Source organism: Mus caroli, unplaced genomic scaffold, assembly GCF_978045245.1.
Source record: "Mus caroli unplaced genomic scaffold, Mus_caroli_1 scaffold_20, whole genome shotgun sequence".
Taxonomy (NCBI): domain Eukaryota; kingdom Metazoa; phylum Chordata; class Mammalia; order Rodentia; family Muridae; genus Mus; species Mus caroli.
This window is the reverse complement of record NW_028227275.1, coordinates 17,135,757-17,152,114: the sequence shown is the minus strand read 5'-3', so window position 1 is coordinate 17,152,114 and position 16,358 is coordinate 17,135,757. Positions and strand designations below refer to the sequence as shown.

Here is a 16,358-nt window from a genome sequence, read left to right as displayed (position 1 = left end):
AATGCCCCTCACTCCTAACTGTCTAGAAAATAAGATGGATTCCAGCTGTAAAGAACTCAGCGGACCCAACTGGAGGGCACTCACCATTCCTGGGGAGGGAGTCAGCTCCCCTTTCCTCTCCAGCATCTTCAGCTTTGAGTCTATAGCATCAATCTGGGACACAACTCCTTCCAGAACACACTGCAGCTGCAGAACTCTCCTTGTGAGTCTGAGTAGGATTTGAGAGAGACCAAGGAAGCAGAAATGGTGTCTGGGTGTGCACTGGAGTATTGTATTAGAGACAATACTATGGTGTTTGTCTAGATGGGAGGGAGGAAGGCAAGGCTCAAGCTTACAGGGAGGAGGGAGGGTCGCAGGGGACCAGAAACACCCACTGGACCAGCAAAGGGAATTGGGAATTGTGGAGAGAGTCTCAAAAGATGTCACAGCCATCCATCCCTGGGCCCTGGCCTCCACATACATGTCGAATTCTTCTCCAGAAACCCAGCTTTGTCCTCTGGCAGCCTCTGCGCCCAATTCGCCTGGGGGGCTGTGTCCAACAGACCGGCCCAGGTTCTCAATCTCAGCACTGAGGGTCACCTGCTCAGGAAATCGGGTGTCAGAGGGAGGTTGATGAGTCTGGACTGTCACCTTCTTTTGATCCAGCTTCTACTGTGAATTACAACCCCAGCCTTAGCCTTCTGGTCTCTGTTCGTCCTCCCTATGTCTAGTGACACTGCCCTTGAATTTTCTGACCTCCACTTAATAAGGATGGAACAGGCACAGTGGGATCAATTTCAAAATTCCAAGAAAACAATTCCTCATGGAGGATCATCAAGGATTATAATCCTGCAAAAGCAATGGTTCTGAACCTTGGCTGTATGCTGGAATCATCTAGGAAATTTTAGAACGTTCTAATGTTATAATTAGCCCTACCACGCAGAGCCTTCTGAGGTGATTGATCTAGGACATGGGGACAGAGAGTGGGGGTGTCCAAAGGCTCTCCTGGATATTTAATACGTAGCAGTTTGAGAACCGTTATTCTAGAGAGTTCTTTCTCGCTCATTTGTGGGAGGACATTCAGCTTGGATTTGGCTTAGGTGTGGTGGGGAGGGAGGACAAGCAAGGGATGTGTATATACTTCTTGCCCACCAAATGGTCCTGCTCACCCTCTCCTCTTCCAGCCCCTGTCGCATCTGTTCCTGCTCCTCCTCATCCAGTTTGTGGTCCCCATCCTGATCAAACCTGGCGAAGGCAGCGGTGATCTCGTGCTCCTCATGCCCCAGTCTAAGAAGAACAAGGGGTTGAAGCAACTGTAACCACTCAAACCACTCCCAGCCCCTTCACCAGACTCTTGTCTTGATCTCTGAGTATTGCTCTCTAAAAAAAGAAGAGGACCATATAGAAAAAGCCAGGCTCTTCGGGGTCTTCTGATTCTACCTGCAACAAGTTCTTTCGTTTCTCCTTCACGTTCTGACTCTTACTGGCTATGTTAGGACCTCAGGATCTTATACAGAGATTATTCCATTTCTTTGCCCCTGAATAACCAGATGCCACCACCACAGCTCCAGGTTCCCTTTTCACCCCCTGCTCCTGAAATTCATCCTCCATAAAGAGAATAATCAATATTTTGAATTAATGAGACCTGAGAAGGGTGGAAGATGTCTATGATTCTTAGGTATTTGAGGAGCTGAGGGTAGAGGAAGAATCAAATCAAGTTCAAGGTGAACCTCGGTACTAAAGTGAGACCCGGCTCAAAACTAATAAAAGTACACATCCAAGATTGCCTGCTTTAAAGCCCAACTAAGCATCCTATTCCTTGGATCCAGTGGTGATGTTCAAGGCCTTTCCCAGCATGGACCTCGACCATGGCCTCAATCCCTCCTAAACCTCACCATTCACTTGATAGCTTAACAATGCTCAACTATGCCGGGCATGGTGGCGCACACCTTTAATCCCAGCACTTGAGAGGCAGAGGCAGGTGGTTTTCTGAGTTTGAGGCCAGCCTGGTCTACAGAGTGAGTGCCAGGACAGCCAAGGCTACACAGAGAAACCCTGTCTCAAAAAACAAATAAACAAACAAACAAACAAAAACAATGCTCAACTATTACACTGGCCTTCCTCTCTTGTCCACATGTAAGCTAGTCATTCTCTAAGCCCCTTTCCAGTCAACACCTCTTCCTGGAAGCCTTCCTATAATCTTACAAAGGGCTGATAACTCTCCTTGGTCCATGCCTCCCTCTCTTCAACTCACTTCTGTTCTTGAACTTAGTCTTTGTCTTGGCTTATTTGCATACATGCCTTTGGGCTCCTAGGACAAAAGATTTTTAATTATGTCACTCCCTACTCATGCCTGGTCCACAGATGGTTCTCATAATATATTTATCCAATATTTTGGGTTGGAGGATATATAATAATAGGATAATTATATTGTTTGTAAGAGTCTTTGAACAAAGCCCAGAATTTGTATAGACTATGATCAGAGATCTGTAAAACAAGGTCATAATCCCTAAGTCAAGACCGCAGGTCCATAGACCAAGGCTGATCAGCAAATTTGAGGATCACAAACTTTTAGACCAATTTCAAAGAAGACTGGATTTCCATTTGCTCACTCCCTCAAGGTGTTGGTGAAATCTTCAAACTGGATCTCTGGTTCCCCACCCTTCAGGACCTTCTGCACATCAGAAACCCGCTCTTTCCTCAGGCGCAGCCTTAGTAGGGTCTTGTTGTAGCTCTGAAAGGCAGAGGAAGCAAGCAGGCGTGCTGACAGGGTTCTCAGCACCTTTGGCTCCCACCTCCAACTGAAGATCTCAAGCCCCCAGGTACAAGTCAAAGGCATTCAAGAGCACAGGCGCCTGCACCAATCAAGAACAGTCCACCATGGCACAGCACCTTAGAACCACACCCCAGTGCAGAGATGCTATGTAGAGCCTGCGTAGTCACCTGTTTCAGGAAGTCAGAAAGCTGCAACTGATCCTTCTGGCCAGCCAGCTCCTCCTTGACCTCGGAGTATGTGTCGTTGATGATGGCCAGGAACATGTTCTAAAGGATAAAATAGAGACATGGCTGCTTTTGTATTTTGACACAGGATCTTTCTATATATCCTTGACTCTCCTATCTTGCTATGCAGACTAATCTGGCCTCAGACTCATAGAGATCTACCTGCCTCTGTCTTCCCTGTTGGGAGGGTGCACTGCCATGCCCTGCGTGTGACCTAGGTTTTCACCTCCAAACCCACTAAAAGCACTGAGCCTCTTACCCCAAGTCCCACACATAAGCTTTCAACCTCAGTACTCAAGTCCACCCATACCTGCCTCTCAAGAGCCTGAAAGTCCTCCATTGGGCACATATTTGTTAAGGATAGACCACATTCGCCCTTTGACCTGAGGTTTCTCATTCTCAGATACTACAGTGACCATTCTAAACATCAAGCTATCCCAGCATGTGGCATGGACCTCCCCTATAAAAGGGCCCAGCAATCACTGAAGTCATCAGCTTTTCAATGTGAAGGTACAGATGTGCTCTCGTCTTCACCATCGACCCCAATTCCATGCCTGCGTCTCCTTCAGTTAATCAAATAAGGACACCTTCTGTTAACATGAATAAAAATTCAGACTCAGGGCCTTGGAGAGGTAACTTGGCACTTAAGAGCACTTGTTGCTCTTGCAGAGGACCAGAGTTCAGTTCCCAGTGCCCACACCATAGCTCACAACCATCTGTCACTCCAGATCTGGGATCCAACTCCTTTTTCTGATCTCTACAGGCACTAGGTACACATGTGGTACATGGGTATACATGCCAGCAAAACACATAAAATAACTCCTTGAAAATTAAAAAGAAATAAATCTCAGATATTTGAGTTGGCAAGAAGAGCACTTGGAATTACCACCAAACGTTGGCAGTACAGGCCACCAGGAACTCCCCAGAGGAAAGGATCTCTTAGAAAACAGGTACAGAAGCGTCCAGAAGTCTCACCTTCTCCTCATAAGGCGCCCCTCCCCTTCCTATCCTTGGAAGATGAGGAGTTCGTTTTCCTGGAAGACTCTGAAATTTCCTGTATACACACCACCAGGGCATCTAGCATGATTGCTACACTAACCAGCTCTCAGAAAACCCAAAAGACCACACATAAGTTCTTTCCCCTATGCTGTGAGAAACCAGTTATAATCCTAAGTGGGAGACATGTGGGGTCAAAACCGCACTTTGAAGGCCCTCTACATCACCAGCCCACAGAGGGACCCTCACCAGGAGCACGAAGAAGACGAAGAAGACATAGGTGACAAAGTACACAGGGCCCAGGATTCTGTTGGCATTGTCGATGGCGTTGTAGTCAAAATCCCCAAGGATTATCCGGAACTGAGTGAAACTGAGAAACCAGACCTGGGCTTCAGGGGAAGCCTAGCCAACAAGTGACCCAATCCATACCCCACCCCACTTTCCTAACCATAAACAGACCCCTCATTGCACCTTATACAATACACCCAACATTGCAGACACAGCAGGTGGAGAAATTACTCGAGAGCACACCGAAGCTGCATTCAGATACCTTTAAGCATTGACATGCCCCTACACCTTCCCTTCTTCCCCAAGGTCACACACACCCTGGGAGCTGGAGGGTGAGGGACCTAAGGGTGGGGGCAGGGCACACACATGCACTTGACGAAAGTGCTAAAGTTTTCCACTTGGGTCCCAAAAAGCAGGTAGCCAAGCTGGGCGTAAGCGAAGAAGACAATGAAGAACATGATGGCGAAGCCCAGGATGTCCTTGGCACAGCGAGCCAGGGTGGAGGAGAGCTGCGTCATGGTCTTGTTGAAGCTGATATACTTGAATATCTGCAAGGGTCATGGCGAAACAAGTGAAGGAGAGAAGGTGAAAAGCATAACTACTCCAGGAACGGACAGACAGACGGAGGCCACGGATGGTAACAAATGAGGTGAGAAAAAGGAGATCCACCCAGGGGGCGGGGAAGAGAGCTTTGCGGGCAAGTCCCGGGTACCTTGATCCAAGCAAAGAAAAGGTTGACCGCGTTCATGTTATTGTACTGAGTCTGCCAGAAGGCCAGGAACTCAAAGTCTGCATACGTGTCTGGCTGTTGCAGAAGCTTTCCCATCAGTCGGTTCACTTCCAGGGTTCGGAATATGTGGAAACCCACCGCCACGATGGAGAGCTGCCAGAGGAGTCATGGGGAGTGTCTGAGAAGTCAAGGGGATCTTAAGGGATGTTCAAAGAGGAGCTCCCAGAGGGGAGCTAAGGCAGGGGACATTTTCTGTTCGATATTCACTAGCTGAGGTCCAGCTAGAACAGAACAGATGACCAGGGAGCAGCTGTAGTGTTCAACAGCCCAAGAGAGGGTTTTGGAGCCATTGGCAATATGAAGGTTGTAAAGAACTATGGGGAAGTGCTACCTCGGAACATGATATCCCCCAACCATAGCACTCCTAAGCCTTCGTCAAAAGTAATACATGTGTGGGCTGGCAAGATGGCTCAGCGGGTAAAGATCCGTTTTGCCAAGCCTGGCCACCTGGGTTTGTTTGATCTCTCTCTCTCTCTCTCTCTCTCTCTCTCTCTCTCTCTCTCTCTCTCTCTCTTGGACCCACATGGTGGAAAGAGAGCACCAACTCCCATAGGTGTCCCCTGACCTCCGCAAGTACACTGTTGCATGTGCACATGTGCACAAGGGCACACACACATACATTCACGCAAATAAATGTAAAAATAAAACAAAATGAGTGTGTCGTGTTTGTTAGTAGAAGGAGATAACAGTGAAAGGAACAGGGTATTCAAACAGAGAAGAAAATAGCAAGGTTCTCAAGAGGTCAGGTCATAAGACAAAAGGCAGAAGAGATTCAGAAGAGATTCAGATCTATTCTGATACAAAAAGGGAAAAGGAGAGCCCATTCACAGATGAGAGAGAAAGATGTGTAAGGCAAGATTTCCCAAGGTCTGAGCCAGGAGGCTTCAACCTTCCTCTCTGGGAGACTTGAGCCTCCAAAAGGAAGAACTCAGATGCCCCCACATCAAAGCAGAGTCTCTCTGCCCTCCAGTATGTCCCACGTCCCTCACCAAGATGACCACCAGGTCCAGGATGTTCCAGACGCTGCTGAAGTAGCGAAGCCGATGCAGGTGGATTTCCAGGATTTCCTCCACCACATAGTAGAAGATGAAGACACAGAAGACGACTTCACAGCCCACAATGAAGAAGTCCCAGTTATTCACATAGCGGATCAGCTTAACTGTGCGGATCTGCCAGGATGGGATGGTCCCTCCTGTGGCTGGGAACTCTACCACCAGTCTGTGAGGAAGATGAGAAGGTTGGTGGGGACCCGGCTGAGGCAGCTCCTCCTACTTTACAGGCTCCCCACACCCAGCATAGGGGACCTGGTAGGGAAAGGTCTCAAGCACGTCAGATGAGCCAGGACCCATGGGCAGAGAGTGCGGTGTGGAAGGGGTGCTTACCTCAGAATACAGAAAAGATTAATGTTGGCATTGTAGACAGAGAAGTCGATAAAGACCACCCGAGTGCCCCTGTCCAGCCACAGTCCCTCTTGGAGTCCTTGGAGGGCCTCTGCACTGGCTTGTCGGGATCCTGGAAGATCCAAGTAATAGCCACCCCCGCTGTAGCTTGTGAGCCTGCCCCAGTGGGAGGAGCCATCCAGCTCATTCTGGGAATGGTATGTCCACCTGCCAGAAGAAAAAAAGGCCATTTGAGCAAAGAGGTCAGAACCAGGCTAAACCCTCGCCCTGTAAGGCAATTATGAATTGCCTGGTTTCACAGTTGCACATACATTGAGCATCTATAGATATTTACTGTACTATATGCATGTATATGTGCATATATTATATGTGGTTCATACATAATTTTGTGAGAAACATATCTTATATGCCCTATAGGTGATATCACATATAGTGCACGTAATATCACATATAGTACATGCTTTACATGTGTCATTTTTTTCTTACTAAAACTTGTTTGGGAAGAGAGGGAAACCACTGCCCAGATTTTACAGCAAAGGAAATGAACACTGGGGAGTTCCAAGACAGTAGGCTATTTGGTCATAGTCCTGAAACTCAAACCTAAGTTTCTTTTTCACTGGGTGAATGCACTCTTGGAGCCAGGCTGTGTAGTTACCTGAAGGAAACACTTGGGCCATAAACGCAGACGCGATCTTTCTAGTTCCTGTGGTTCCACCCCAGGATTCTCTGTTCTAGCGCCCCCATCATTCCTCTCCCTTCCCTTCCCAATTTCTTTCCTGCCTACACCTTCTCCTTCCCTATCCTCTCTACCCTCTTCCTCTCCTCTCTTCGTTCTTCATCTTTCTTCCATCCCTTGCTGCTTCCTGCATCAAGTCCCAGGAGTCAAGTACTCCAACCATGGACTTCTCTCATGGACCACACTGCCCAAGACACTCTGACTTCAAGAAAGAATGTCACCTTGTGCGGGGGAACAAGGCTGTGTCTTTTCTGCTAATCTGCCTCCTCTACACCTGAATGGCACACACCAAAGTGTGTTAATGAGTCCTTGTTGAGGCTTAGGGAGAGGTCCCCAAGTCTCCTGAGATACCCACCCTTAAGGTTTTTTAAGTTTAGTAGAAGTGTTTTCCACACCCTGGAGTGACGGACAAGCTCAAAGGGGTGGCCCTACGCTTTTGGCAGGGGCTCACTCACGCTGTGCCGTTCAGAGGTCCAAAGGGGAGCTGATCTTCTTTGTCGGGCGAGTAGACATCATAACAGTTCAAAATGTCCTCCCGGAAGTCTTCATGAACCACACAGGAGTCATTGCGCACGCGCAGCTGCCGCAACCTCGGGGCTCCCAGGAGCAGGTTCTCATAGTAGATGAAGGAGTGGGAGCCACGCCCCAGGCTCTGGTTGTTGTACCACTTTGTCCAGTACAAACTGTCCAGGAGTGGGCCCTGAGCAAACTGGACCAGAAACTGGGTTGGGCCTGGTCCAGCCTCCTGCTTACATGATCTTTGCATGATCTTTGCCTTCATTCCCCGAGCCCTCAACTTGCCTCTAGCCTCTACTGTTTGGACTCCCACAGTTGACTGTGCTAACTCTGGCTCCTGCTGGTCAACCCCCAGATGGATACCCTCATCTCTCTCCAGCCTCCACCTTCACCCTAGCCCAATCTGTTAATTTGGTTTTATCCTTTAATTTGCCCTGGTTCCAGACTGACCTCTCTGCTTTGTGTCTCAGACCATTAAGAAGGAGGGCCTAGGGGCGAGGGTGGGGGTGGGGGTGGGGTGAAAGCAGCGCCATCTGTACTCACATCCCAGAAGTCTGACATGCTGCTGATGGTCTGAAAGGAGACTCCCGAGTCTGATGGGGTGTGTAGGAACAGCTCAGACATCACTTTGGTGTAGTAATAGGCACTAGAACTTGTCATTCCGTAGGTCACTAGAACACAACCCAAGGGGCATGTCCTCAAGGTCCGCCTTCCCAGAGGAGTCAGGAAAGCCCACTGCCCTGGGATCAGGTGGAATAGGAGGAGCCCATCAGACTTCTCCCAGAGGTCTGGGGAGGGTGATGGTACCACTAGGGGTTCCAGGGGGAATGTTTTAGGGAAAGGTGTGGCAGCAAGAATAGCTTCGCCCCACTTGGTAATTCAGTTGGCATCGTCATTCTGAAATCTCACTTTTCTCCCTAGACTCAGCTTAACTGCCTAGTTCTTCTGTGCCAGAGCTCGAAGATGTCTGCACTGGGCAAAGCTTCCCTTTATTTATTCTTGGTTTTTGCTTCTGAATTCTAGAGTAAGACTCAGGTTAAATGTCTTGCAATGAAGAGGAAACCTCATGACTTCTAGTGTCACTGATCCTAAAGCCATCGGAGTGACGGGTAGGCATTGTGGGCACCGTAGTGGGTGCCAGCATCTCCTGGGAACTGGGTTCATTGCATTGCAGATCAAAAAAAAAAAAAAAATCTGACCTCTGTTCTGAATAATGGCACCTTGTTCAACTGCTCTAATGCCCCAGCCCCAGCCCCAGCCCTGTGTGGTGAAAATAGAGAAGCTCTAAGTTTCTGTGCTTAGCGGCGGGGGTTTAAAATGTATACACCACTTTTTCATAGGTTGTCCCTCACTCTGGGCTAGGCTGATGTTTCCTCGTGACTACATTCAGGTGATGGGTTTGAAGGGAATGGCCTCATGAGTGATGTTGTGTTCATCGTAGTGCGTCATACAGAAAATACAGGTTGTCTGTTGGCGCCTTACTACTAAAGTTAATTCTGATCCCTTATTAAGATGGTGTTTGTGTACTGGCTATTTTTGTGTCAACTTGACACAGCTGGAGTTATCACAGAGAAAGGAGCTTCAGTTGAGGAAATGCCTCCATGAGATCCAACTGGAAGGCATTTTCTCAATTAGTGATCAAGGGGGAAAGGCCCCTTGTGGGTGGGACCATCCCTGGGCTGGTAGTCTTGGGTTCTATAAGAGAGTAGGCTGAGCAAGCCAGGGGAGGCAAGCCAATAAAGAACATCCCTCCATGGCCTCTGCATCAGCTCCTGCTTTCTGACCTGCTAGAGTTCCAGTCCTGACTTCCTTTGGTGATGAACAGCAATATGGAAGTGTAAGCTGAATAAACCCTTTCCTCCCCAACTTGCTTCTTGGTCATGATGTTTGTGCAGGAATAGAAACCCTGACTAAGACAAATTGGTACCAGCAGAGTGGGGTTTTCCTGTGACAACCTGACCATGTTTTGGGGAGGACTGTGGAAGGACTTTGGAACTTTGGGCCAGAAGACCCATTCGGTGTTAAGAGCTCTGTCGAATTCTGTGTAGGAGCTTGGAAGATAATGTTGAGAACAGTGCAGAGGATGGAGGCCTGGGTTGTGAAATTTCAGAGGGAAAATTAAAGACTCTCTTCAGGGCCATTGCTGTTTTTATTGTGAAGATTTTGTAGTTCTGGTTAGCTGGGGCTGAAGAATCAGCTGTGATTAACAAGATACCAGAACTACTAAAGCAAAAACTTTGCATTACTGGGACTATTGATGCTGGTTAGCTGGAGCTAAGAAATTAGCGGTGATTAAGAAGAGACCAGCATCGTTGAGGTGACATCTTCTGGGAAGTGTTTTCTGAAAGCACAAAGAGGCTGTGTTCCAGAGATAGGCAAGGTTGTACTCCTTCTGCAGTGGGACTTGGTAATGTGTAAGGGTCACCCAGGTGGTACTGGTTTTGAAGGCATGAAGGGGTCACACAGCAGCTCAGGCTCGGCACTGTGAGAGGCCATGGAAGGCCATTGGTGAAGGTGCAGCCCCAGTTGTAATTGAAGGCCCAGGACTGAAGGGGTCACGCAGTGTTTTGGAGATGCCAGTACCACGAGATGACCACCAAGAGCAGCAGCAGCAGTGGAGTACAGGCATCTGGAGCCCAGAGGACGACGTGTGTGCTACAAAGGGCATGGTTGGAGAAGTGACCCAAGCCCTTGGAGGAGCCCAGAAGATCGTGAGTTGGATCCCAGACGTTGGACGGTTGGAGATTGATTTTTGCTTTGATTGTGACTGTGCCCTGATATTTTCCCTCTTGAAGGAAGAAACTGTTTTAGTGGAGCCCACAGTTAAGAGACTTTTAATTGTAAAAAGACTTTGGATTTTAAAAGAGATGGATATTTTTAAGAGATTGAAATTTTAAGAATATGTAAAGACTGTGGGGCTTTTAAAGTTATTTAGATCTTGGGGATGAATAAGAATGTAAGGGTTGAGGCTTACTAGTGATGTGTTTGTGTGTCAAGTTGACAAGGGGTCAATTGTACTGGCTATTTTTGTGTCAACTTGACACAGCTGGAGTTATCACAGAGAAAGGAGCTTCAGTTGAGGAAATGCCTCCATGAGATCCAACTGGAAGGCATTTTCTCAATTAGTGATCAAGGGGGAAAGGCCCCTTGTGGGTGGGACCATCCCTGGGCTGGTAGTCTTGGGTTCTATAAGAGAGTAGGCTGAGCAAGCCAGGGGAAGCAAGCCAGTAAGGAACATCCCTCCATGGCCTCTGCATCAGCTCCTGCTTTCTGACCTGCTAGAGTTCCAGTCCTGACTTCCTTTGGTGATGAACAGCAATATGGAAGTGTAAGCTGAATAAACCCTTTCCTCCCCAACTTGCTTCTTGGTCATGATGTTTGTGCAGGAATAGAAACCCTGACTAAGACAGGGTCATATCTATCCCAACTACCACACTTGAACTAATCTAAAACGAGCCATTCCTCTCCCTTGAGTACCACGCCAGGAATGGTATGGATGAGCACGCGGTTTCCTAGGGTCAGGTTGTCTGTTGGCGCCTTACTACTAAAGTTAATTCTGATCCCTTATTAAGATGGTGTTTGCTAGGCTGCAGTGCCGCATGCCTTTAATCTCAGCGATCGGGAGGCAGAGGCAGGCAGATCTCTGAGTTGGAGGCCAGCCTGGTTTACAAAGTGAGTTTCAGGACAGGCAGAGCCATTACACAGAGAAACCCTGTCTCAAAAAACACAACAAACAAACAAACAAACAAACAAACAAAGATGGCGCCTACTATGTTTCTTCAATGTAAAATTATAATTTTCTTTTTTAGAATTAATATACATTTTGGGATGTAGAGTCTCACATTCTATAAATATCTCATTCATCTTTCACCAATGAGGTGCCAAGTATTTATTGATGAATTTTGTCTAATTATTACCAAGATGATCATCAAATGGTGAGTTTGTTTTCCATCAATTATTTCTTTTACATTAGCTAATTGTGGTTGTTTAAATAATAACAGCCGCCAGGGACTCATATATTTGAAGGCTTAGTCACCAGGGAGTGGAATCCTTTGAGAAGGATTTCAAGGGTTAAGTGGTGTGGCATTGTTGGAGGAAGTGTATCACTGAAGGTGGGCTTTGCCAGTTCCAGCCTCTCCCCTCCCCCTTCCCCCTCCCCCCTCCCCCTCCCCCTCTCCCCTCTCCCCTCTCCCCCTCCCCCTCCCTCTCCCTCTTACTCTTTCCCTCCCACCCTGACTACATATCAGGATGTAGCTCTCAGCTGCTGCTCCAGTGCCATGCATGCCACCATGCTCTCTGCTATGATGATGATGGGCTAACGCTCTGAAACTGTAAGTCAGCTCCCAGTTAACTGCTTTCCTTTATAAGAGTTGCCTGGGTCATGGTGTCTCTTCACAGCACTAGGACAGTGACTAAGTCATCTGTGGTCTTTTCAGTTTTTCCCCATATGGGTTCTAATTTGTTATTATTATTTATCCTGTTACTCAATGGACTTGTTTGTTTGCTTGTTTGTTTGCTTGTTTGGTTTTGTTTTTGAGACAGAGTCTCTCTATGTAGTCCTGGCTGCCACTGAACTTGCTATGTAGATCAAGCTAACTATAAACTCACAGAGCTCTGCCTGCCTCCAACTCCTGAGTGTTGGGCCAAAACACATGGGCCATCATACCGGATGGGTTTTTTATTTTTAACAAGGTAAAAACCTAAAATCAATATGTAATATGAGCTTCGGAGATGGGTCCTGGGTTACACTCTCTCTTGTGTTAGAACAGCTATTGGTAAAGTAATTGGTGGAATTGTAATAAGGGTTGTTCATTAAATGGCAGTACTAGATCAATGACAATATACTAATTTTGACAATAGACTATTCCTCCATCTTAAAAATTAAGGTATTTGGGGATAACGAGGCTTTACGTCATTATGTCTTTAAATTTACTTTCAAAAGATAGTGGGGGGAGGGTAGGACTAAGGAGTATCTTCATATTTAAGAATTTAAGTGAATCTATTAATTCTTTATATCTTTATTATAATTCCCTGTATGTGTATAATCCTGTTAGAATTTTAAAATAGGATTTCTCAGCCTCTTGTAAGCAATTCCTTTAATTTTTTTTTTCTCCAGTGGAACTCAGATACTAATATCTGAGTCAACTTTAAACCAGAATTAATCAGAAGAGATAATAAAGTTTACTTCCTATTGACTAAGGAAATAGTTCATTAAGAGGCTATAACAATTCTAAACACACATGCAGCAAGCACTGTTGCATTCAATTTCACGAAACAAACACCACTGAATGTAAAAGCATAGATTGGCCTCAATGCAATAAAAGTGTGTGATAAGATGCATCAATGTCTGAAGAAACAGCCCATAGCACAGGAGGAGCCTTTACTAGGGGCTCATCTAACTGAGTGCTAACACCAGGAATATATAAAGAGTTTTTAAAATCAAATAATAAAGCGGTCTAATCAATACATGTGCAAGTGATATGAGCAGTTTTTGAAAGATGAAGTACAAGTAGTTAATTATATGAAGCTATCCTACATGTTTAGCATCAGAGAAATGCCAATCAAAAGCATGCTGAGATTCTTCCACACTCTAGCCTGATTGGCCATGATTAAGGAAATAACAACAATAAATTCTGACAGGGATGGAAGTGGAAGGAACCCTCATATTCTGTAAATAGGAACCTAAATGCGACCATCCACTGTAGAAATCGGTGTGGAGGCGCCTCACAAAATCGCAACTAGAACTACAGTGTGCTCTTCCCAGGTCTGCAGATGCCTGGGAATGTCTGTAAAGGACAGGCTAGCCTAACAGTCACCTGCAGGCCCATGCTCACTCGAGCAGTGTTCACAGCCAAGTTATGCAATCAGCCTGCGTGTCTGTCCACAGGTGAAAGAAAATACGGCATATGTACTATAAAGTCAGTGGCAAAGGGGCATGAAATTGTATCATCTGTAGGGAAAGAGATGGAATTGGATCGTTATATTAAGCAATTAGACCCAGAAAGAAAAATACCAAATATTTTCTCTCACATGTGGATCCAAGCTTGATTTTACACACACACACACACACATACACACACACACACACACACACACACCACATACAAGCACGCACACAGGGGTGTGCATATAGAAGGGAGGTACAAGAAGAAGAGGAGGAGGAGGAGAAAGAAGAAGAAGAAAGGGGTAAAGGGGGAGGTTATTATTAAGGAGTGAGTCTAATCAAAGTTTTTGATATACTTGAATGAAGGTATCTTTATGAGGGATGGAAACCTGATGTCAGGAATTTAGTTCTCATCACCCATGGAGTAGATGGAGAGGACTCCCACAAGCTGTCCTCTGACTTCCACATACATGCTAATGGCATGTGTATGTATGCATATACAAAGTAAATTAAATAAACAAGTATACCACGATGTATAGAAATACACACGAATAAAAACACTAACTTTATTTTTAGGATCTTGGGACACACTTTTCCTTCACATCCAATTTAGGAAAAGAAACATTTGTGGACTGGAGCGTGTTTAGAGAGATCCCTGGTTACAGCTACAGACATCATACTTCACCATGGAAGGGCATTAGCAAAGACAGAATCATTGTTCCTCGAATTATCACATTCCACTCTAATAACAATGTCCAAGACATGGCCTTAGTTCTAACTCGTGTCTGAGATTATCTGTCCACAGTATCTAGAGAGAGAGACAGCTGCTGAGATTGTTATACTGCTGAGTGGCCACTAGGTGGTACTCTTAGCACCCGGGTTTTTCTAGTCCAGTTTAAATTAAAGCTTAGAACTATTGTAGCCCTGAATTGCTGTCAACTACTTATGGGAGCTTAGTAGCTTCAGTCTTTTGTCTGTTTGCTTGCCTGCCTGCCTGCCTGCCTGCCTGCCTGCCTGCCTGCCTGCCTGCCTGCCTGCCTGCCTGCCTGCCTGCCTGCCTGCCTGCCTGCCTGCCTGCCTGCTTGTTCTGATACAGAATTTCATGTAGCCCTGGCTGGCATTGAACTTCTGTGTAGATAAGGCTGATCTAGAACTCCCGAACCTCCCTACTTCCCAGGCACTGTGATTATAGCTGCCCTTGCATCTGGTTTTGCTTTTGTTATTTTTCCAGTGCTGAGAAGTGAACACAAGGTTTTGAGTATGCTGGACAATTATTTCCCATTGAGCTATAGGCCTGACCCTCATAATCTCTGATTATTTTCTGAGACAGTAAAACTTATGTTTTCTAAGACAAATGCCATCAGCAGGTAAAATGCTTATTAACACACAGAAATCCAGTATTCATTCCCCTAAACGACTCTTTAATTAAAGGTTGTATGTGTAAAAACGCCAAGATGGAACCTTAAGATCCTTTTAGGTTAAAGTCTAAGCTTGGTTTCTCCATTCAAATACTCTCAATTCCTGGGAACAGAAAAGATGGCTCACACTTTAGTGCCACACCACCTCCAGTAGGATCTGTGTGACAAGTTCCACAGACTGAGGCGACTGACCTCAAAAGGGGGAGGCCTCTTGGAATTGGTTGTGGAACTCTTCGCCGGAGAAAAAATATTGAGCCGTAGTTCTCATGGCAATCTATCTGTTTTGTTTTCTTTTATTCCTTTTCTTATTTACATGTTCCTGGTAGCCTAGGCCAAGATCTTAAGTGAGAATGGGTAAGAAACCATCCCTAGAGATGGGGCCACTAACATGACCTTATCCCCGGGGAAACCAACGCTTTACTTTTAAAATAATTTACAAAACTATTGTGATAGGTAAAAACTTTCCCAACAATAAAATTTCATATGGCTACATGTGTGTCATTGGAGGTGGATTTTGGTATATGGTAAAGAATGCCTTAATTAGAAAGAATTAAAATAGTTTAAATTTACATATTGAAGATTTATTAAAAAATCAGGCATTCGATGTTAAATAATAATTGACCATGGGGCTAGAGAGTTAGCTCAGTGGTTAAGAGCACTGACCATTAAAGACTTATTAACCTGCTCCTGGAAATATGCCACTAATCTTGGACAACAGCCCCCATTGAATATATAGTTTTAGAACTGTTATATTTTGATGATTTATAATGATGTTACTTGTTCTGTTTGTGATTCTCTGAATACATAGTTTAGAGTTGTAATGCTTGGGTGATTTTTGTGCTTTACTGTGCCATATGATTTTTGTTGGTATTTGTGATTGTTTCACTGGATACAGTTTCTAAGAGATGTAATGTTTAGTTTTTTTTTTTTTAATGTATAAAATCCCCTGCTTGAGAGCTGCAAAATACACTCAGATTCAAACTGCCTCTGTGTTTGTTTCTATTTGTCACCATCGAATCCTTATCCACCTAGCTTCAAAGACCTTCGTTCCAGGGACCCCCATACCCGACTGGGGTGGTCCGTGGCACTTTAGAACATTTATTTCTGTATCAAGGCTCAGCATTCACATGGGGCCTCTTGAATTCAGCTCCGGGAGGATCTGATGCTCTTTTTGACCTCTGAGGGCACCGGGCATGCACATGATACACAAACACACATACAGCCGAAACACTTATAAGGAAATGATCAGTGTTCCTTGTACATTTTTATTTATGAACATTGAGTACTTTGTTCAAAAATGTACTTTAAGGTAGTAATAACAAAACATTATATCTCAGTTACTCTCAAATAT

At 45.6% G+C, this 16,358-nt stretch overlaps 1 protein-coding gene across 1 annotated transcript in view; it reads right to left on the bottom strand.

Moving 5' to 3' along the window:
* The window catches only part of Pkd2l1 (polycystin 2 like 1, transient receptor potential cation channel), a 39,503-nt gene that overhangs the window by 788 nt on the left and 22,357 nt on the right, over positions 1–16,358 (bottom strand). Inside the window, exons 3-14 of the mRNA XM_021151980.2 lie at positions 8,249–8,376; positions 7,645–7,898; positions 6,436–6,660; positions 6,043–6,271; positions 4,976–5,146; positions 4,630–4,811; positions 4,225–4,345; positions 2,923–3,021; positions 2,592–2,713; positions 1,149–1,266; positions 461–579; positions 85–208 (exon numbers count right to left, since the gene is read on the bottom strand). Coding sequence (XP_021007639.1) covers positions 85–208; positions 461–579; positions 1,149–1,266; positions 2,592–2,713; positions 2,923–3,021; positions 4,225–4,345; positions 4,630–4,811; positions 4,976–5,146; positions 6,043–6,271; positions 6,436–6,660; positions 7,645–7,898; positions 8,249–8,376 — 1,892 coding nt within the window. The remainder of the gene's footprint in view (positions 1–84; positions 209–460; positions 580–1,148; positions 1,267–2,591; positions 2,714–2,922; positions 3,022–4,224; positions 4,346–4,629; positions 4,812–4,975; positions 5,147–6,042; positions 6,272–6,435; positions 6,661–7,644; positions 7,899–8,248; positions 8,377–16,358) is intronic.